General features: G+C 42.0%; 1 protein-coding gene across 1 annotated transcript in view; it reads right to left on the bottom strand.

The window, feature by feature from the left end:
• LOC126355180 (tripartite motif-containing protein 2-like) overlaps window positions 1–19,607 on the bottom strand; it is a 427,732-nt gene extending 408,125 nt beyond the window's left edge. Inside the window, exon 1 of the mRNA XM_050005394.1 lies at window positions 19,441–19,607. Within this exon, the coding sequence (XP_049861351.1) occupies window positions 19,441–19,460 (20 nt within the window). The 5' untranslated portion in view covers window positions 19,461–19,607. The remainder of the gene's footprint in view (window positions 1–19,440) is intronic.
• Window positions 19,608–23,261: the final 3,654 nt, after the last annotated feature.

Here is a 23,261-nt window from a genome sequence, read left to right as displayed (position 1 = left end):
GTGAGTAAATGAACTGAGCCGATTCCTTACATTCTCTTTACTCACTTAAATGGAACCCGCGTTGATTGGTTTGAAGTGAATGTTTATCTAAATCGTAATGCAGAGCCGAACAGCGGCCTGTTGCTATAACAGAAGTCAGAAAGTGAATGGCGGCCGCTCTTCACCTGTAAACAAAGGACGGCAGAAGGGTCGACTGCGCGGATCGATAGCGGCTCCGTGGCCGCAGCGACGGCTCCTCAGCGCTGCCGGCGCAGGCGGAGTGCGCTCCACGCAGATGCGTCGAGCTGAGGGCGCTCCAGGTGCTCAGCGGCCGCTGTTATGGCACGCTCGCGGTGAGAGGCGCGGGCTGCCGTCTCACGTCACCAGTAACCGCCTTGACAGTCCATCCTGGCTGCAGCTACTCCCAGAGTAGTGGTTTTAGTTTAAGTGCAGTTAGTCACAGAGGTCCACTGTGGGCTGTTATTATTGTACGACGGCGAAACTTAGTAGATATTCTAATACGTTACGCGAAACCGATTTGCGCTGAAAAAAATTCCAATTTTGGCCACCAGGTGCAAATCTGGTGGCGTGAATGCCAGAAAGACGTACATAAATGTTTCCATATGTAATGAACTAGGATTAGGGCAAAAAAGGTCATAAAATGAGACACGCATAATGTTGATTTTATTAATAACTTACACAATTAATTGAATATCAGCACCAGAGACGTTGATGTCATGCTGTACAGCACCAGATTTGCACCTCGTGGCCAAAATTGGAACTACTTTTTTTCCAGCGTATCAAAAAACGTCCAATAATGGTAAGAGAATAGATTCCATGCACGTCAAATCATGTTAAGGGAATAGTTTTCCTGCAAGGTAAGAAACAGAAATACAGAGGCAGTAATATTTTATGGCGTGTCTAATGTGAACTGAATTCGGCCGTAACCTAAGTAAAGTTGACTATTAGCTTCAGGGGCAGAGAGGTATGTAGCACACCCACTGTCGGGAACTGGATGTGACAGGACGGATGTTTTAATGCTTGTATTCCAATACTGACTGATCACGGACGTGCGCAACTCGGACCGATCAGCTGTTATGGTGTAAATTTTAACACGGAACTAACATGGATTTGTGAACGCGCGTTACAGAGACGATCATCTTGACATGAAGCAAAGAATATGAACTTATTTTAAGCTATTTTAATATAACGTAATAGGCAGAACAAAAGTGGCGTCCAAAATATCATTTGCGATCGTTTCTCATATTGTATAATGCATTTAAATGTAAATCTACTTGACGTCCTTAATCAAGTAATCATCCGCTCACTCGGACAGCACAACTACACTTCGCCAAACAATTAGAAGTTCACAACTTCGGGGTCGCTGAGGGTGGCAATCACCTGTAACAGAACATTCGACACGAAGGATTCCGAATGGTGCCCAATATTAACGATCAGTACTTGGGGGCAGACAGCCAGCTTATCGCCTTCTTACTAAGCTGGTTTACTGGGGACTCAAAACATACTATTTTATGCAAGTTCCCAATTAACAACAAGATCGGTACATGTGGAGCCTGACGTGCCGGTCCACAATGTGAGTATTGGCTCTTGAGAAAAAAAGTTTGCTGACCATTATGGTAGGGGGATCGGGGGGCGAAGCTTTCTTCCTCCGCTCCTCACTCCCCCGCCCGCTGACTATTGTGGCTGCTCGATTTTGTACGAGCAGAAACAGTTGATCATTGACTCTGCATTACATTGGTTGTAACTCTACTTTATTAAATCGAAACTTAAGTATTTACATCGGCATAATAATTTTATTTACGTATTATGAACTTTGACTACAATATTGTCAATAGAGATTGGTTGCTTTTTATTATTAACACAGTACGCCAAAAAAAATCATCTGTTGATACACTGATTGGTAAGCGAATCAGTCGGGCAATCAGAATACGATGGAATTAATGTTAATGATAATGTAGCTGACTTAATGCTGTTTTTGCCCTCATGTTTGACGTTATTTTCACAAATTTTAAATTCAACGGCAGTGTGTCTTTACAGTATATTTTAGTGGATGATTTAATGTTTAACAACTACATACACACCAGTGTGTTCATTTTCTTCCATCGAACGTCACACGCTTAGGTTTCGAGCTTCCGCTTGACAAGTTTTAATACTACACATTTTATTTTTTAACGTTAACTGTAATAATTTATAATCAATTTTGAGACTGTGCAGGTCATTCCTGAAATGGCGGGCACGTGCCGATTTTCTTTCCTGGTAAGTTGAGGAATGGGGTAAACGTGGAACAATGTTTAGGTTACTGTTCCCACTCTGTGGAAATACGAATAAGAACACTGTGGTCGCTTTTATTCGTAAAAGGAAAGCTAGTGCTTAAATCAGCAAAACAAAATTTCAGCTGTCGTTATCCCACATTTTATTATTTGAATGGCACTTTAACAGAGCATTTTAAATAAATACCCACATGTTATATGTAATGAAAATAATAAGTTTACAAAATACGTGTACGTACTGTTGAATAGCAGCCCCGCAGTCCATCGGTTCTATGACCGTGCGTGTCTTTAAACCGCTCCTCTGTAAACTTGGTTGGTACTGACGGAACCAGCGTGAAGTGACTAGGGAAAATAAGTGAAAATGTTGTTCAGGAGAGTCGGACGGCGATTTAAGCGTTCATTCTACTGTATTTGAGTCCACTCCACAGACCACTGAGCCACTTTGATCGGAACCAGAAGACAAGTACATTCACTTTTCAGCACATTCCTTCCATCGACTTGTGATAGGTTTCATGTTGCAGAGACATGTATTATATGACAGCTTATGGCTTTCCTACAGATGATTGTGAATAATATTCAACAACTTTGTTTTCTTGACATACTATTTTAGTGAAAATAATTAGTATTATTGCTGCCACTGAGGATAAAACTCAAGTTTAGATTGCAATCACAGTAATTTTGTGTGTGGACGTTAATAAAAACAAGTTGTGTCATACGTTCCAAAACAATATGTAAAAATCAAACCAGTCTATGACCGCAAGTATTTGTTTTACTCAATGACCGGTTTCGATCGTTATGATGATCGTCAGATTGATATGTACCCTTGAAGTTTACAAAAGAGGCAAACAAAATGTATAGCCTTGAATTACATCGTCATATGGTCGTCACATAGTGTATATGATAAAACTGTAGTAAACACTTATGGCCGTAAATGTAGGTCTGTCTGCGCTTCAAGGAGACAGATCAATCTGAAGACGATCAGTGACCTCGAAACCGATAATTGAATAAAACAACTATTTGCGGTTATGGGCTGTTTCGGTTTTCACATATTCTCAAACTTTGCATCGCTGTTATCTTCATGGTGACCATATCACCCCTCATCACATTTCAAAACGTCAGAAATGCTCTCTGTAACTTGTCACTGATCTGTATTAGAACAAATATCTATATTTCCGGTAAAAATTCTTGTTATTTTAGGTTAAATACAATGTAGGCTTAAAATTAAATTTGGTCTTTTAGTGCTGAGATTTCGCATTTTTCATTGAAACAATGGCGTGTCGTTTCACCAAAAGTGGTATATTGGATTCTTTGAATGAACTATGACTTTGAAACCACAAAAAATATAGAAAAGTGAAACTGAAACAGAAATTTGAAGAAATTCATAATTTTTCAGGTGTTGTTGTTGTTGTTGTTGTGGTCTTCAGTCCTGAGACTAGTTTGATGCAGCTCTCCATGCTACTCTATCCTGTGCAAGCTGCTTCATCTCCCAGTACCTACTGCAACCTACATCCTTCTGAATCTGCTTGGTGTATTCATCTCTTGGTCTCCCTCTACGATTTGTACCCTCCACGCTGCCCTTGATGCTTCAGAACATGTCCTACCAACCGATTCCTTCTCCTAGTCAAGTTGTGCCACAAACTTCTCTTGTCCTCAGTCCTATTCAACACCTCCTCATTAGTTATGTGATCTACCCATCTAATCTTCAGCATTCTTCTGTAGCACCACATTTCGAAAGCTTCTATTTTCTTCTTGTCTAAGCTCTTTATCGTCCATGTTTCACTTCCATACATGGCTACACTCCATACAAATACTTTCGCGAACGACTTCCTGACACTTAAATCTATACTCGATGTTAACAAATTTCTCTTCTTCTGAAACGCTTTCCTTCCCATTGCCAGTCTACATTTAATATCCTCTCTACTTTGACCATCATCAGTTATTTTGCTCCCCAAATAGCAAAACTCCTTTACTACTTTCAGTGTCTCATTTCCTAATCTAATTCCCTCAGCATCACCCGACTTAATTCGACTACATTCCATTATCCTCGTTTCGCTTTTGTTGACGTTCATCTTATATCCTCCCTTCGAGACACTACCCATTCCGTTCAACTGCTCTTCCAAGTCCTTTGCTGTCTCTGACAGAATTACAATGTTATCCGCGAACCTCAGATGTAACAAGAGTTTTTAATAGTAACATTTCGGTGATAATCACTTAGAAGCATGTAAACTAAAAAGGTAGTAGTAGAAACAGAATTGTCAGTAACGTCAAGCATCTGTAAGTAATATCTCCCGATAATAGTAAAATTTTTACTTTGTTCATTTTGTTTCTGCGATGTTTATATTTTTGTCTGCTTTTGGAAGTGCTTTGTGTTCCGCAGTAGGTCATTTTCTTCTTGTTGTTTCTAATGGGCCAACTTTGGACCACACTCGTTCAACTGTTGACCTTTGATGTTTACTCAGTACTGCCACATGGTCTGCCGATGTATCTCCTTCCTTTCGTCTGGCCACGGCGTTCCTTTCCTTAGGGGCTTTTCCTGAAATCCTCGGACTTCCTCCAGGATATATCTCACAGACTGTCGGTTCTGGAGATCAGTTATTGCCAGTCCTTAAATGTTCATTAAGATCCTTTTGATAAAAACGAAGACTTTGTAAAATTGGTCTGACAGCGCTAAGATCGATAAAGTATCTTTAGTTGTGTACGTATATTACAGATTAATGAAGCGTTTACTTACCTTTGCAAAGCCGTCTGTGACTTTACAGAGCTGAACGTACGTCGGGTAGTCACTGACCGAACTATCCGTCTCTTACACGAATATACCACTGAACCGTATTTCTTACAGAAGTATTTTTAACTTTGACAGGTTTAAATTTGTACGTGTTATCATAGAGTAGAAATATCCGTGCAGAGAGCCCCTTGACGCGCAGAATGGAATTTTTGTCGCGTACATGTATTGCCCGCAAAATCTAGTGACTATAGTCAAGAAAAGTTTTGCCTGTAAGCGCTCTGTAGGCTTTGAACGTCATTACTTGGCTAGTGCAAACACATTTTGTTCAAAAGTACTGTGGATTTTATACACGCGTTTCATGGCCGTCTTAATAATTTGCATTCAATATTCAGAACGAATCTAACAAGATTTCAAAGAGATAAATGCAGAGGCATTATAGTTAATTTTTTGTTCCAGAAAAGGTTTTGTTCTGCACTTGATCGTATTGACATGTCCCTGATTTAAAAATTTAAATTGGGGCGGAACTGTGAAACGACTTTCACGTGCGCCAAAGTTAAATATTCCCCTCCCACCCCCCTCTCCCTCACGAAAAAGGGGGCTTGGGAGCTATGGCAATATACCATTAGTGTATCACACACTGAAATACTTTTAGAGGCGAATTTTTCCGTTTTTGCTTTCTTGTACCAAATGTTTGTTTTTTATTGGTCCTTAAGGAAACTAAAATATTAAATACACGTATCGATTCTCCACGACATACGTACTAGTATTCCTACGACAATTTCCTGTTGCAACTGCTTTATCTCTGTGTTCTGGAGGTAATGACTCAGACTATCACACGTAAATCTTATCTGTGGGTGAAAATTGGTCGACATTTGTGTACAATCAACAGATTGACTGGTAGCACGCTCTCGCACTGCGTAACCTATCTTTGTCTCAAAACTTAGCTGTAGGGTATTAACTCCCCGTTGCAATGTACCTCAGTATTTTCAACGCATAAAGCGAGTGTTGCTAATAAGTAAATAATTAGATGTTTGTGATACTTACCTTTCAAAACAAACGTTTCCTGATTTGACTTATTTCGATTTACATCCATAACAGTAACAATTATCCCACACTGATGTTACCAATAACGTGTAAAAACAGGGCGGATGAATCTAATACTAAAGTTACGAACTCGCCACAAAACGAAAATAAACAATGTTATTCTGAAGTCACGTGACAATTCCGGGTTGGTGTTGGCGACAAGCACAGTACATTATGCTGACCCTGTAAGTAAGTGCTATGAGACGGTGTTATGCGAGTTTGACTTATGAGCCGGAACGGAATGGTTATTGAATTATTCTTGAGTTTGTGATTGAGATGGAACTGAAGCTCATACGTTTCTGGTGTAAAAATAGCTCCTAAGAAATTCCTTACATTGTGTGTTTAAAGTAACCTAAAGTAGAGGAGAACGTTGCACCGTGAGGATAATATACCTAGTAACACGTGATGTTTTATGCTCAGTATTTCAGTCTGGTGACCGATTACAGAATGGACTGAAGGAATGCGCACTTGACACCCCCATAATCTGTTTGCGGCATTTTATACGGTTTTAGTTTGTTGTGAAACACGAGGTATTGTGTTTTACAGCATTCGTAAATATTTTGGGTTTTACCAATTTATGTACTGTACAACATATTAAAGCTGTTTGGAGGAATTTCACGGTGAGCAAAATTTTTGCATTTTTAAAATTAGTTATACGGAAGGCTTTGAATAAGTAATGCAACACATTTTTTTTCTGGAAGCAGGTTGGTTTTATTCGGTACTCCAATACAACATATTAATCTCCAATTTTTCACCATAATCTCCGTTCATTGCGACGGCCTTACACCACCTTGCTGGTACTGCCTGTATGCCCGCATGGTACGACTCCACTGACCGATGTCGGAGCGGGCATCTTGATGCATAAATAACCGGCCCATCATCCACGTACTGCTTCCCGCGGAGTGCATCCTTCATTGGGCCAAACAGGTGGAAGTCTGAGGATGTGAGATCCGGCTATATGGTGGATGAGGAAGAACAGTCCATTGAAGTTTTGTAAGATCCTCTCTGGAGTGCGCAGACTCGTGTGAGACCTTACGTTGTCATGGAGAAGTTCGTTTGCATCTCTGTGCCCACAAACACGCTGCAGTCGTTTCTGCAATTTTCAGAGCGTAGAACAATACACTTCAGAGCTGATTGTTGCACCATGAGGGAGGACATCAATTGAATAACCCCTTCAGAGCTCAAGAGGAACGTCGAAATGACTTTACCGGCCGTGGGTACGGTTTTGATGTTTTTCTTCGGAGGAAAGGTGATGTGGCGCCACTCGTGGATTGCCGTTTCGTTTCCGGTTCGAAGTGGTGAACCAATGTTCGATCGCTTGTGACAATGTTCGACAAAAATTGCCACGATCCGTCTCGTAACGCTCAAGCAAATTCCGCACAGATGGTACTCCGTTGCTCTTTATGATGTTCAGTTGGACGGCGAGGAAAACGATTGTGTCAGCACTACCAACCGAGACGTCCAGCCGTGCAGCGTCATGTTTGATTGTCATCCGTCGATCACCTCGAATGAGAGTGTCACTTTACAAACTGAAGGAGTGACAGCTGTATGCGGCCGGCCGACACGCCGGAGATCAGACAGGTTTGCGCGACCTTGTTGCAGCTGCCTCTCCTCGTAAGTCACCGTGCTTTTGTTCAGGTCTCCGTAGATATTGTGCAAGTGCCTTTGAATATCTGCGATGCTATGGTTGTCTATGAAAAGAAACTCAGTGACAGCTTTCTGCTTGGAACGCATCTTCGTTGCAGACCTCATTTCGAAGGCTACGCAGAGCGCCGTCACCTATCGGAACTTCATGAATGTATAGGGGCTTGAACAGTATTCCACGACGTCCCATAACAAATTTCACATTTTTTCAATCAAACCAGCCGAGGAAAAAAAGTGCTACGTTACTTATTTAACACCCCTCATACTTCGTTAGTCGTACATCATTTTGTATATTGAAACAGAAGATGATCTACCAATGGAACTTGTTATATTTCGAAATGGGCTGAGTTTATTCAATGTATTAACAGATTTACTTGTCTCTATCATGGAAATTTGCGATAATATCTAATAGCTTCTATTTCAAAATGTATTTAATTTGTAACTGGTTTTTGATAATATTTACGTGGCTATTAGAATAATATTTTGACATGTAGACACTTAGTTATAGTATTAAGAAGATTTTTTGACAGTAACACTTCTAAATTTCAGTGGAATATGTTCCTAGGTACGAAGCCATGTTGTACCTTGAAACATTTTTCATATTTGTCATAATCTTTCTTTTTTTCGAGTGATTTTTCTAATTTTAAAAGAGACTGCAGCACACAGTAAATGACGCTAAAACTTAAAAATGAAATACGAAAGTATACTAAACTTCATTTACACGACTGCTTGGGGCGAAAGTCAGACAAATATTCCAAGATACAACATTCTCCCCTACAGGGAGAGAGTTCAAATGGTTCAAATGGCTCTGAGGACTATGGGACCTAACATCTGAGGTCATCAGTCCCCTAGAACTTAGAACTACTTAAACCTAACTAACCTAAGGACATCACACACATTCATGCCCGAGGCAGGATTCGAACCTGCGACCGTAGCGGTCGCTCGGTTCCAGACTGTAGCGCCTAGAACCGCACGGCCACTCCGGCCGTCAGGGAGACAGTGATCTTCTGTGATGATGTATAAAACTAGCGTCGTATGTATTGACCTACTTTTTGAAAATACTTCATTATCTTTCGAAATTCCTATTAATCTATCTTCTCTGTATTTATATGTGAGATGTAATGCGTTCCTCATTTTCGTCTTGTGTATGTATTACAGTCAATTTCGCCATTGTTTACGTATTCTGTGCATTTTTCAGAATCATCCGACAGATTTTTGTTTTCTGTTTTCTTCTTTTCGTTTCTTGTTACACCACATTGACTCCTTTCCTGCACGTACAAACACACAAAATCACGAATGAAATTGTCAGAGAATTTTGTTGGTGTGGGTTGCATACATTCAGGGAGAAGTATACATTCAGAGACAGATTTGGTTGATTTATGATCCCCTCCAGCCTTAACCTATTGTTCTGTTAGTTGGTTTATGACCTCCTTGGGGATAATCCATCCTTCTGAAAAATCTCTCACTCCTCCCCTTCCACCTCTATCATCCCCACCGAAAACCCTTCGCTGATACAACCACACCTTTAATACCAAATCAATTGAATAATTAAACACATCAATAAACTAACTAACCCCTCCTCCTCTGAGAAATCCGATTTTCTATCATTCCAGTCATCCCCGGATGCCCTCCATGGCCCAGGTGATACATTCTGACAGACATGCACATTCACAACTGTGGTTGTAGTCACAGCAGCAGTTTTCTCCAGCCTCTGAGCGTTGGCGCTGACAGTGTATAAGGGGACGAGTGCACTGCATATGGATATATGGGGGTGAGTGGGCTGTATGTACAAGTGTTTTCAGCTGTCTCAACTATTTCACTATGACAACTCCTAGAATTGTTGTTTAGTGCTCCTCAGTACATCGCAGTGCATGCTGTCTTGTAGTGATATTTGCTATTGTGACTATCCTATCATGAGGGAGCCCCTTTCCTCCTCATTCTTCATCCTGGTACAGGTGAGAGAACAAACATAGGAATTCTATAGTGCTTTATAAAATACACCTAGCAGACCTATAGTGGTTAGAAATTCCACAATCGTGACGATATTACTCACACCGAAATTTGAAATTCCAATTATCATTTTATGCAGCACCACTTCCAATCCAGACAACATATTCACGAGTGGTCACTTCATTGTTTCCGATAGTGGTACTATGAGCACACACATCAATTCAAGCACTCCACATATTGTTGAAGGACATAAATACGATGTAACTGTGTCAGTATTCACCAACAGGAAACAAGGGGAAAAAATCAGAACGGTTTGCAAACCAGGCAGTTGTCGGATCGAATACTGCTCAATATACCAATCCTAGTATCCAGCTCTAGAATGCTAGTAAAAACTGTCTCATACAGAGGGTATTGATTATATAATTAGTTAATCAATCTGATAGAGTGAGGAAATATTGCCAAGACATTCACTGCTGGTGATTTACCAGGTCTCCATTACTTTGTTCAGGACAACAGAGCAGTTTTTGTGTGACACATGACAGATGCTCGCTGGGCAGGAAGTAGCCACTTGAGTGAGTGTGTGTGTGTGTGTGTGTGAAAGAGAGAGAGAGAGAGAGAGAGAGAGAGAAAAGAAGGAAAGAAGGATGTGTTTCGACAGGAATTTCTCACGTGTCGATATCAAAGAGTTGCCGCTACTGATGCTCAGTATATCCTTTGCTATGTAATTAATATTTACTTGAATTTTATTTCATGATATCCTTCCTCTCTAGCACAGATTGAGTCATTTTCCCACCAATTTCCAGATGGAGGAGGGCAGGGGTGCAGGGGGTTTCCCAGATAGGGGTTTTTAATTAGCTGATCGATTTAGATAATTAATCAATTAATTTGATATCAAAGGTGTGCTTGTATTGGCGAGGGGTTTTCCCAGAAGGTTGGGGGAGATGGAGGTGGTGGGGAGGGCTGAAGTATTTCTGAGAAGGATGGATTATCAACAGGGAGGTTATAAATCAATTAACAGAACAATAGGTTTATGATGGAGGGGGTCTTAAATCAATCAAGTTTGCCTCAGAAAGTATGCTTGGCCCTGAATGTATGCAACCCACACTAACAAAATGCACTTACTCTGCTGTATCCTGACTACTACTCTCTTCCTTATAAATACCATTTCTAATATACTGGGAGGTTATAATTAAGCTTTCGCTACTTGAACCAATGTACACAGAAAACTATTAATCGTATGGGCGCCCAACTTTATAGAAATGATGTTCAGACTGTGCACTGCAAGATGTATGTTGCAAGTGGTGTATATGTCATGATTTGCAGTTAGGCATTGGTACTGGTATGGCGACATAGGTTTGAAACACAATCATCAGTTTACATTATAGTTGCAGTCAACATGGGTCTGGATATGTTGAGTAGGGTTTCAGTCATAAAGCTGTTTTATCAAAACAACAGAAGTAGTGGTGCTGCTCTCGACGCCTTAAAGCGATACAGACAGGTCGTCTTTCCTCATCGAGGTTGAAGAACATGATTCGGAAGTTCGAATTAACTGCTGATTTGGGAACTATTCCTAGGAGAAGCCGATGGTTAACAGCGCCATGGCACAGAATACTGGATGCAGTGTGCGATCCTCAAGCAGTGCATGAGCTGTCACGACGGCTCAACATTCCATGGTCCACCATTGTTACTGGCAGTAGTAGAGCAATGTCTGCTATGGTTCCAGACTGTCGTGGATGCAGATGGCTCTCACACTGAGCAAAGTTTATAACCTGGCATGTAAACATTGTACGCAATTAACAAATGTCCTCTCATGAGGACATTAAAATGTGCTTCTTAGAATAGTTTATTCGTCACTTCTGTTTCACATGTCTTTGCAAATGTTTCCACAAAGTTTCATTGTTGTACGATCACTCATTTTTGATGAGGGCCCTCTCAAGTAGCGAAAGTTTAATTACAACTGTCCTGTACCTTGAGAGGCCAAAAGTCATCTGAGGGCCACTACGACGCATTTGTCTCCATATAGCCCTGGCAGAAATGGATTCCTGACGCCCCCCACTTTCAAGTCGACGGCCAACGACACATAGTAGACGGGTGAGCGCCTGGTTGGCTCTGCAGAGGCGACGTGACGTTCGTTTATAAATACCTGTGGTCGTCCAACGCGATGGTTTACACGTATGGAAGCATGGTCTATGCGATGTTGAAGAACCACCCTAGACACCGCTGACGTCGTAATCCCGAAATGCCGGCCGGGGTGGCCGAGCGGATCTAGGCGCTATAGTCTGGAACCGAGCGACCACTACTGTCGCAGGTTCGAATCCTGCCTCGGGCATGGATGTGTGTGATGTCCTTAGGTTAGTTAGATTTAAGTAGTTCTAAGTTCTAGGGGACTGATGACCTCAGAAGTTAAGTCCCATAGGGCTCAGAGCCATTTGAACCATAAACCCGAAATATAATACACTCTACGGTAGGCTATCAACAATGCGTCTTGCACCGTTTATCATCCCTCGTTCGAAGCCGGTTAACTCGCGATGTACTGCCACGTTTGTTACAGACCTGTCTGTAGCAGAGTGCTCAGATATCGTGTCTACAGTCACCACATGCTCCATATAGCCGCAACGTTGGGGCTCAGGCACAGCACATGTTGAAATGGGACAACCCTTCACGTGATTTTTAGCTACTGAGTTCACTTTGTTGCCGATTTGATATTAGAAAAAGACGAAGATCTCCATTCCGTATGATTCTGTGGTCCGGATCGAGGTCGACGCTCTAACTCGTCCCAGAGATGTTCCATTGGATTCGGGACTCTGGGCAGACCAGTCCATTTAAGCAATATTATTGACCAGAAACCACTGCCTCACAGATGCCACTTTATGAGAGGGCGCATTGTTAGGTGTTGCATCACTGGTAACGAGTAAGATTCTAACAGATAAACTGCGACTGAGATATTCGAGTGATTTCACTGATAACGTCGCTACTTACGTGGATTGTCAGCATCGAAGCCCGAACTGTCCGTGGTCCGGTATAGATAGTAGGAACACTCGCAGATAGCGGGGAGGCAAACTGAGTCATCTCATGATTCTTCAGAGAAGGAGAATGAATCACAAGCGGCTTACGAACTTCGAACACGATACGAGTGTTGTGAGCTGCTACATTTTCCGTATGCACAAGAATAGCCTTGTCAGCGGTCAAGTGCCGTCTGCACCAACAATATGACGCAGGACTTTCCAAGAAGACAAGTGTACTTTGTATTTCGTCATATTTATGTGGGACTTCCCTCTTCAGTGTTTAATTAAATCGATTTTCTTTCTTGTGTGATTCATGCAACTGTCATAATCTTCTAAGAAGTAACTGTCTTGGAACTCAATCTAATAAAGGTTCTGCATGCTTGCCTGTGCGAACTAAATTTTGATATAGTCTTGCAACTATTGAAATTAAGCGGCACTAAACACTTTGTATAGCTTTGCCTGTCTTAAATATTTTGATTTTCACACTCTGCAGTTCTCATACTTCCAGAATGAGATTTTCACTCTGCAGCGGAGTGTGCGCTGATATGAAACTTCCTGGCAGATTAGAACTGTGTGCCCGACCGAGACTCGAACTCGGGACCTTTGCCTTTCGCGGGCAAGTGCTCTACCAACTGAGCTACCGAAGCACGACTCACGCCCGGTACTCACAGCTTTACTTCTGCCAGTACCTCGTCTCCTACCTTCCAAACTTTACAGAAGCTCTCCTGCGAACCTTGCAGAACTAGCACTCCTTTCTTTCAGGAGTGCTAGTTCTGCAAGGTTCGCAGGAGAGCTTCTGTAAAGTTTGGAAGGTAGGAGACGGATACTGGCAGAAGTACAGCTGTGAGTATCGGGTGTGAGTCGTGCTTCGGTAGCTCAGTTGGTAGAGCACTTGCCCGCGAAAGGCAAAGGTCCCGAGCTCGAGTCTCGGTTGGGCACACAGTTTTAATCTGCCAGGAAGTTTCAGTTCTCATACTGTATTTCTCCTATGTTTTTTACAATAAACTGTATAGCTGATATTTTGTTACTGTCTCGGAGGAATGCATTGGCCTGTCAACTGACACTTTTCAGCACGTTGCAACAGTTTATATAGATATTGTCTACATGTTTGCTATGATTGTCCCTAACACTATGATAAAGGTTCCATGCTCTTCTACTTACATTATAATGTCATAAATTATCGAAATAGCACTATATTCGTGCTTGCGACATTTTAATCAGAAAGAAGTATACAGGAAAGTCTTCAAGGTTTATTGAAATGTATTGCGTCATTTTAGCACTCTGAGTTGTAGACTTCTTGCTAAATCTGACTCTCGAGATAGTCCCCAATCGTCTGCATTGCAACAGGAGCCTTATCTCTTCTGTACGGTACCCCTCGGCTAAAGCATTATTGATGTGTCGTGCACGAAAGCTTTGGGAGACGTGTCGGTCGTACTCCGCATTTACGACAAAACTCTCACCTTGACTACAAATGTTTATTATGTTTCTTTAATCCTTATGCCTTTCAGCATTACGACACTGTTTCTTTGAAAATGACGTAATGCAGAAACGCATAAGTATTAAAAATATAATAAATACTTGTAGTTAAGATATAGTAACTAAAGAGTTATTCATGAAAAAATACGTTTAATGCCGCGCTGTTTCCGTGTACTCTAATTAAAAAGTATAATGTATCTGACTGTAGTATTCATGTAGATTATTTAATGGACGGCTTATTATTTCTCCTATGTGGTGGTGGTGGTTAATGTTTAACGTCCCGTCGACAACGAGGTCATTAGAGACGGAGCGCAAGCTCGGGTTAGGGAAGGATTGGGAAGGAAATCGGCCGTGCCCTTTCAAAGGAACCATCCCGGCATTTGCCTGAAACGATTTAGGGAAATCACGGAAAACCTAAATCAGGATGGCCGGAGACGGGATTGAACCGTCGTCCTCCCGAATGCGAGTCCAGTGTGCTAACCACTGCGCCACCTCGCTCGGTTTTCTCCTATGTTTAGATGATCATGTCATAGACGATTAATATCGGAATCAAGCCTATTAGTCTTTCATTGACTTCGGCTCTAATTTCCCTTTTAGTCTGCAATATTACTTCCATTCTATATTGGACACTAACATGAAATTCCTCAGCATCTCTCATTACCGAAATTTGCTTTGATGTTTGATTATAACTTATTGTCTTTAACTACGACAACCAGTTACGCATGTGCATGGTTTTGTAAGCCCGTAATCAATTCGTAAATGTAATAAATTTCAAAATAAGAATTAATTTTGAATTTTAATTGTTACATATTACATTATTACTAATTATTAACGGAGGTATCCATTTGCTCGATCGGTTTACATTACTTTGATCATGAAAATAATGTTCTATCACTGTTTGCACTCTTTTTCTACGGATTAATAAACGTTCGAACACATTTTCTCAGGTTTTTTTGAGGCCAGAAGAAAGATTTCATGAGTTCAGTAAACATGAGATTCGACAGAAACATTAGTTTCACATAGGTGACATGAGTCTTTATTAAAAACATGATGAAGCCATTATCTTTGCTGTTATGCTTCCATTATAATCCATAGCGAACGTGGTATCTAAGAGAGTTAATTACCTATTTGCGAGCGTAAGAAATGAAAATGTTCAACTTGTTTCGGATGTTAAACAATAATAAAATATTGTTCTCAACTTGGTTTTGTTGTCTCATAAATTGTTTCGAGATACAGTCTGTGACCTTGTACAGAAAATGCGTCGTTTTCTTCGTAAAAACGTCACATACTATTGCATTTTATATGCCCTACAAATTTCATATTTAGATGTTTTGATTGGTGGCATAAGCAGGTCTTCATCATTGCTTCACAAGCAGCTAAGGCGTATAGTATATTTCGATCCACGGACATAAAAAAGAATGGTCATGGTAAGTCAGATTAGCCCTTTATCGTACAGTTTTTTCATGCAAAGCTTAAAAAAATTAATAAGCTTAATGCTTTATTGCGTCGAAACTATTAAAACTTTTTAACAGTTATGCGGAGAGTTGGTGAACAACTTAGTGCTACACACCGCGTCATCGTGTGTCCTAACCCAAAGAAAAGCAAGGAACAACCCGTTCGCTGACTTCTTCCATCAAGTCAATCCTATTCCCCCTAGCAAGTAGATAACGACTTGAACTGAAGAGGATCGTTGTTTAATGTTACTAGACGTTCGGTAGCTGGAAACCGAGCGAGGTGGCACAGTGGTTAGTACTGGACTCGCATTCGGGAGGACGACGCTTCGAACCCGCGCCCAGCCATCCTGATTTAGGTTTTCGGGATTTCCCTAAATCGCTTCAGCAAATTCCAGGATGGTTCCTTTGAAAGGGTACGGCCTATTTCCTTCCCGACCCTTCCCTAATCCGAGCTTGTGCTCCGCCTCTAATCTCGTCGTCGATGGGACTCTAAACACTGATATCCTCCTCCCTCCTCCGGCAGCTGGACAATGGAGACGGGTTTGTACGAAATGTTTCGCAGAGGATGAGCTTGCAGTAAGCCACAATGATCGCCCACTCTTTCGATAACTTGCTACTTCCAGTTATTTCATTCGTTCTTTCGAACTACTGAAATCACTAAGCAAGCTGAACAGGAAGGGGACAACGTTTAAAAAGAGACGCAAACACAACCAAGGCTGGAGCTATGCACAGCAGTATATAATAATTTCCGTCTAGGGCCCCAGAATCGGCCTGCAAGAGACAACTAACTGCCAGCCACCGTGGCTAAATAGTGTCTGACAAGACCGAGCGCTGGCTTTAGTAATGTAAAGGACACATTGGGTCAAAAAATCCGGAAATTCTCCCCTGAATAAAAGTGCATTTATGGGAGTGTTTCCTAACTCACTGCTTACGTGCCGGAGGGTATGCAGTTGGAAGTGAAGTTCACGGCCGCGGGGGAGGGTGGTACGCAGCACCTTAACGATCGCCTTGCTTGCAGCTGCTACTTCGATCGTAATGTGCAGCAGGGAACTTTCTCAAGCGGAAGTGTGCATTTCTGGCCTCTGTGGAGGCGTTTATTTGCTTGGAGCTGCTACTTCGATCGTAATGTGCAGCAGGGAACTTTCTCAAGCGGAAGTGTGCATTTCTGTCCTCTGTGGAGGCGTTTATTTGCTTGCAGCTGCTACTTCGATCGCAATGTGCAGCAGGGAACTTTCTCAAGCGGAAGTGTGCATTTCTGTCCTCTGTGGAGGCGTTTATTTCGTCATTAGCATATGAGTCTCCCCAAGCAAAATTAAATGAGAAGTCAAGTAGTTCCTTCTAACAGGCCGAGCGCGGTGCTGCAGTAATACGACACTGGGGGACTGCTGTTCAGATATGTCCAGTCATACAGATTTAGGGGTTCCGTGGTGTTTCTCTGAGTCGCTCAAGGCAAATGTCTAGAGCGTTCCTTTGAAAAGGACACAGTCGATTTCCTTATCTAGCCTTCTCCAACTCAAGCTTGAGCTCCATCCCGGCTGACTTTTGACGTCGACGGGGCTTCAATCCCAGTCTTCATGCTTCCTTCCACTAGGCGACAGTTCGTCTTGGCCAACTGCGCTAGTGTTCCATCTCAGATGATTCTGATGACGACGGATTTTTAAAACCCGTAGCAACGCGGTACTACTGTGTTCTGCCCTTTTATTTGAAAGTACGGAACGGTAACTGACTTCACTTTTGCAGCTGATTACTTGTGAAAATTTCACGTCACATTATCGATGGTGAACCAGCAATAGAGATTAAATATGTGACAATCTAGCAACTCGCGCCGGTGAAACATTGGAAAAACCAGTAAACGGTCGCCGGCGCAAGATACTGGGACAAGTTTTAACAGGCAATACGTCAAGTAGTAGTCAACAGTTTTATAATTTTTCGTCTTTGATACATTGTAATGCATCAGCCGTGCATGGCTCCCTCAGTATTAAAATATCGCGTACATCAAACCACAACTGTACTAAAATAAATAATCAGCTATCGATTTAACAACAGTTGCTGCGTGTTTCTATAATCCGTACCTATAATACTCCATTTTTACAAAGGAGTCCCATTACACAAATAAATATGACGTAATGTCAACTATGTCATTTCAGACCAAGAGACAGTTGACGTACTTGGTAATAAGGAAAGAAGATTAAGAGACTAAAGTCCAGTCGACAGCGAGGACCTTCGAGATCGGGCGTAAGCTCGTATTGGCTGTGGACAGTTCTAGAAAATCATCTCGTTCTTCGCCTGAAGAGAAATCACGGACAACACTTATCTTGAATGCCATAAAGGGATTTGAGCCTTCTTGTCATAAATACGAGTGCAGTCTGTTAACCACTGCACCACCTCGAGTCGGACGAGTGACAGTGGGTCTCGCAATTTTTAATGGTTTAATAGTGCAGCAGTAGATTCCGAATACGGAAAGAAAGTAAGACGGAATGGGATATTTGTGGCAAAGGTGAGATGAAGATATGGCTGTTCATTTTTCATGAACTTTGCTTAAGCAACAAATATACATGTATTTGTCTAACGTGTTCAACGTTGAGAGCCAACTTCAAGGAGTTAAATCAGCTATTATAATTTTTATTTTCAGAAAGTAAAGGACAGAGGGGATGGTATTTTCAGCATTGGAGCGATGGCTCTTTATTGTCTTATAGTCATGATTGTAGGAATGGAACCAGTCACATTTTGTTAGCTGTCATTCTGACGTTCGAGACCAGGCAGGTATTCAGACCGTCGCTTTTAGTACCCACCGAAAGCAACTAAGTCAGTCTTGTCATATAATTCAGTGCAATGAAATATAAATACCCGACATTATGCATGCTGTCTTTGACGTTGTGGAAACTTTAGAAATCACAAATAATTGCTGACTGAAGCGACCCGGTTTCGACTCCTTGTCGGGTCAGATATTTTCTCCGCTTGGGGAATGAATACTTGTCATTGCATTCTAATCGACATTACTGACACCAAAGTCGATTCAACCACACTGTTCTATCGTCTTTGCACTACTGTGATGAATGCATAGGCACGAATCGAAAGCCAATACATTGAAACGTAAGAAAAAGAAAAAACACACACACACACAAATACAGTATATGTCTGTGTACATTATTAATCACCTTTACTTCTTCGTATCACGAGTAATGCAGGAGACACTATAAGTGAATTTGTACGAAAACTGATGATGTGGCCATAGAAATAGTACACTGGCCAATGTTATGACTATATGAATTGTGATTATTGCTCATGATCACAATTCTAAATAGTTCCAAGGACCTCCAGATGTCATATATAAGAAAATAGCTTTCACTTTTATCCATCATTTCGTCAAGAGTAATTTCTAGTCTGAGTTAAAAAGATCAGTAAAATGACCAATTTCTGCGTCTTCTGACTGTCAAATCCCACTCGTTAGTGATACGGGGACGAAACTTCAGGATGTCGGGCGGCAAAATAACAGAGATCTGAAAAGAAAAGAAAATCCAGAAACATACGTGCCTGTTCTTGCCAGGTACTCAGTCGTGTGAGATCTTGCCACAGTGTCTGTAAAATAAAGCAGTGGGAGGCCACACAACACACCTGTTGTCGCTAACTGCGCCGGAGGCGAGGAGCTCCTGGACGCTGTCGCCTCACTTTGCTGCTAAGCACGGGCCGGGCCATAGCGGGCGGCGTGCTCTGTCTCAGCGAAAGCCGCACACGCACACCGTGTCACAACAGCTGCTAGCCTAGCTGGGGAAGCGAGCTGGGCCGCTAGTCGCCGTGCAAAGCGGGAGCGGGAAACAGAGCCAGGTACTCACAGGTAGGAACAACAGTTCATTTAGAGACGTCGTGGGGGGTCCGTCGGCATGAGCGGAGGCGGCGGAGCGGCTGCGGAGGCGTCGGGCACGGAGGCGGCGCGGCTGGGCGACGGGCGCGCACTGGAGGCGGCGGCGCCAGCGCCGGCCCGCCGCCGCCGATCAATAGCCGCGCCGCCCCCGCCACAACGGCCGCTCACTGGGTCAGCAGCTGATCGCCGCCATCTTGCGTCAGCTGTGCGCAGGCCCCGCCTTGTTTACACTGCTACTTCGCCGATCGTTGCGCCTTTCCGGATTATAATCGCACCAGCTGGGGTCTATATTTACTTCCGGGTAAAAATACCCGTGTGGGAACATTGCTACGTGAAAATTCGTATCACGAGAGGAAGTGACGTCGGAACTATTATTACAGTTCCGTTTGGCCACAAGTCGATGTCCTCTCATTTACTTCTGATCAAATATTAGATACGATTGCAGCATCTCACGTATGCTACTAGCACTTCGTTGAAATAAGCACCAGACAAAAAATTAGTCACCCCTAGGGGACAATACGCCAATGTACCTACAAGATTTATGGACTAGTTCCTTACACCAACATAAGAAAAAAAAATGCCTAATAAAGACGTGTTCTAAAATGCTTACCTTGGGAACTATGAGCACTTGTTCGTCTTCGATACTATGAAATACACCCCTTCTACTTCAAGCTCTTTGCTTCCATATTTTGAGAGGAAGTAGTATGGTCCAACCCCCCCCCCCCTTCCAAAAAAAAAAGAAGACCAGTAAACATGGGGTCTACAATGCACTTGTCCATCTTCGCTAGTGTGGAACAGAGCTCTTCCACTGAACAAGTGCTCCTAGCACTGTAAGTATGTAAATGCCTAGAAGTTAACAAGAGCCGGCCGTTGGTGGCCGAGCCGTTCTAGGCGCTTCAGTCTGGAACCGCGCTGCTGCTACAGTCGCATGTTCGAATCCTGCCTCGGGCATGGATGTGTGTGATGTCCTTAGGTTAGTTAGGTTTAAGTAGTTCTAAGTTCTAGATGACTGATGACCTCAGATGTTAAGTCCCATAGTGCTCAGAGCCATTTTTTTTAGTTAACAAGAATGTAAAAGGAAGACAGCTTTCACCACTAAGTACTAACCATTCTAAACAAACTAAAAGTTGCCCATATCTCGTCAAGAATTTTTACAGACGTATATTTATAGGGCCATTTTCCTAGTTTTTATTAAGATTGTATCTTGTAAGAATATGTGACACTTTTCTTAAAAGACAAATAATGGCACGATTTGCTGCACAATTTTTCATTTCATTTAATAAATAGAACAGTAAAAACAGTGGCTCTCTTCTGCTTTCGTCGAGGGGTAGGTTTGTTCTTCCTAAACTGCGACGCATTCAATTTAATTAAAATTGTAAAATAGTTACTGACATCTAGACAGAACCTCAGTATTTGCTAGAGTGAACGTAGATAATGCTATAAATCACATTCGCAACTAGAGGTTATTTAAATTTTAAAATACGGTTTATTAACCAATTATTCAATCACTAAACTGTTGAATTAATAATATTTCTTGAGCTCCCAATACTGGATAAAACCACACTATAAATTTAATAAACTATAAATTAGCCGAAAAATCCAGACCGTGTTCACAGTTACAAATTTACTGACATTCATCAGTAAACTAGTTATAGTGAAGACAGTGTAAGAAGATTCCCTGATATTTTATAGTGCTGTTGCCAGCTTTCAACTGCAAAGCCCTGCAGGTTGCAGGCGAAAACGGTAGCCGTCTACAGAGCTGTGAATATGCTGAGGCTTTTCCATAGAGTTCTTTACAAAACAGCGTTATGTTGTTGGCTGAGGTAGGACCGCAAAGCTGCCTCGCCCGCCCCACTGCAGTTGTCAGGGATCAACGTACCGCCTACGCAATTAAGTCGGCACAACGACTTACTGTCCGAAATGCCAATCAGTCAAGAAATTTAACTGAAGTCCCCACAGTTCTACCTTTGACACACCGTGGAAAATAACCGGAGTCCAAACAGTGACACACTATTTGTAAATCCTGTGGAACGTGAAGTACGACTCCAAACATCTCACGAGCGCGGCTGGACCACCGCCCACACAAGTCTGACGGCACCTAATGCACAACTGAAGACCAATGGACTGCCCAGCTGCTGACAGAAGACCTTGAGGAGCTAGGACACCGACTTTATAAAGACTCTTGATGCAATAATTTACCAACAACCGTATGTATTGTAGAAATTTGTTTTATGAACTTAAGTGCTACCAGTTTCGGCATTACATTGATGCCATCTTCAGGCCCCACACATTATAGTCGTAAAAACGCTCTTCACGGAAGGAGCCATATAACTGGATCCGTGAATCAAATCGTTATGCAACAGCTCTTGGTGGCCAGGCGACACAGACTCGTTGGTAAATTATTGCATCAAGAAATACATGCCAGCCGTCGTCCCACGGCCCATAATGGATCAACGAAGATTATAAAGACTCGGTCACCCCTTGCAGAAAACTGACGCCCTTGTCCAACTCTCGGAACCCCCACCCGCAAAAAGCTCGTCCACTGACTTCTCATAAAGGCCACATATGATCACCAGTACTTATATACAACTTTTGATATACAAGTTTGATCAAAATTCTGTTTGCCCCATGAGCTGCACGTTAAAATTTCACCCTATAAACATATATAATAATTTCTGTTTGCCATAATTTGCCCTCAAATCAAAGTTTAAATACTTACTATATGTGCTTTAAATGGTGAAAATTACTTTAATTCTCATGGTACCTTTACTATTTATGGCGCAAACATCAATGACACATCAGTTTTACATTTTGTCTCCTCTTTCCAGTTGGAGTTCATGTATCTTTAAAGAAATTTAAATTACGGACAGAAGTATGCAAATTTAGCATGTTGTTGTTGTGGTCTTCAGTCCTGAGACTGGTTTGATTCAGCTCAGCATACTGCTCTATCCTGTGCAAACTGCTTCATCTCCCAGTACGTACTGCAGCCTACATCCTTCTGAATCTGCTTAGTGTAGTCATCTCTTGGTCTCCCTCTACGATTTTTACCCTCCACGCTGTCCTCTAATACTAAATTGGTGATCCCTTGATGCCTCAGAACATGTCCTACCAACCGATCCCTTCTTCTCGTCAAGTTGTGCCACAAACTCCTCTTCTCTCCAATCCTATTCAATACTTCCTCATTAGTTATGTGATCTACCCATCTAATCTTCAGCATTCTTCTGTAGCACCACGTTTCGAAAGCTTCTATTCTCTTCTTGTCCAAACTAGTTATCGTCCATGTTTCACTTCCATACATGGCTACACTCCATACAAATACTTTCAGCAATGACTTCCTGACACTTAAATCTATACTCGATGTTAACAAATTTCTCTTCTTCAGAAACGCTTTCCTTGCCATTGCCAGTCTACATTTTATATCGTCTCCACTTCGACCATCATCAGTTATTTTGCTCCCCAAATAGCAAAACTCCTTTACTACTTTAATTGTCTCATTCCCTAATCTAATTCCCTCAGCATCACCCGACTTTATTCGACTACATTCCATTATCCTCGTTTTACTTTTGTTGATGTTCATCTTATATCCTCCTTTCAAGACACTATCCATTCCGTTCAACTGCTCTTCCAAATCCTTTGCTGTCTCTGACAGAATTACAATGTCATCGGCAAACCTCAACATTTTTATTTCTGCTCCATGGATTTTAATACCTATTCCGAATTTTTCTTTTGTTTCCTTCACTGCTTGCTCAATATACGGATTGAATAACATAGGGGAGAGACTACAACCCTGTC

Source organism: Schistocerca gregaria, chromosome 3, assembly GCF_023897955.1.
Source record: "Schistocerca gregaria isolate iqSchGreg1 chromosome 3, iqSchGreg1.2, whole genome shotgun sequence".
Classification (NCBI taxonomy): domain Eukaryota; kingdom Metazoa; phylum Arthropoda; class Insecta; order Orthoptera; family Acrididae; genus Schistocerca; species Schistocerca gregaria.
The sequence above is the reverse complement of the archived record's forward strand: the minus strand, read 5'-3'. Positions and strand labels throughout refer to the sequence as shown.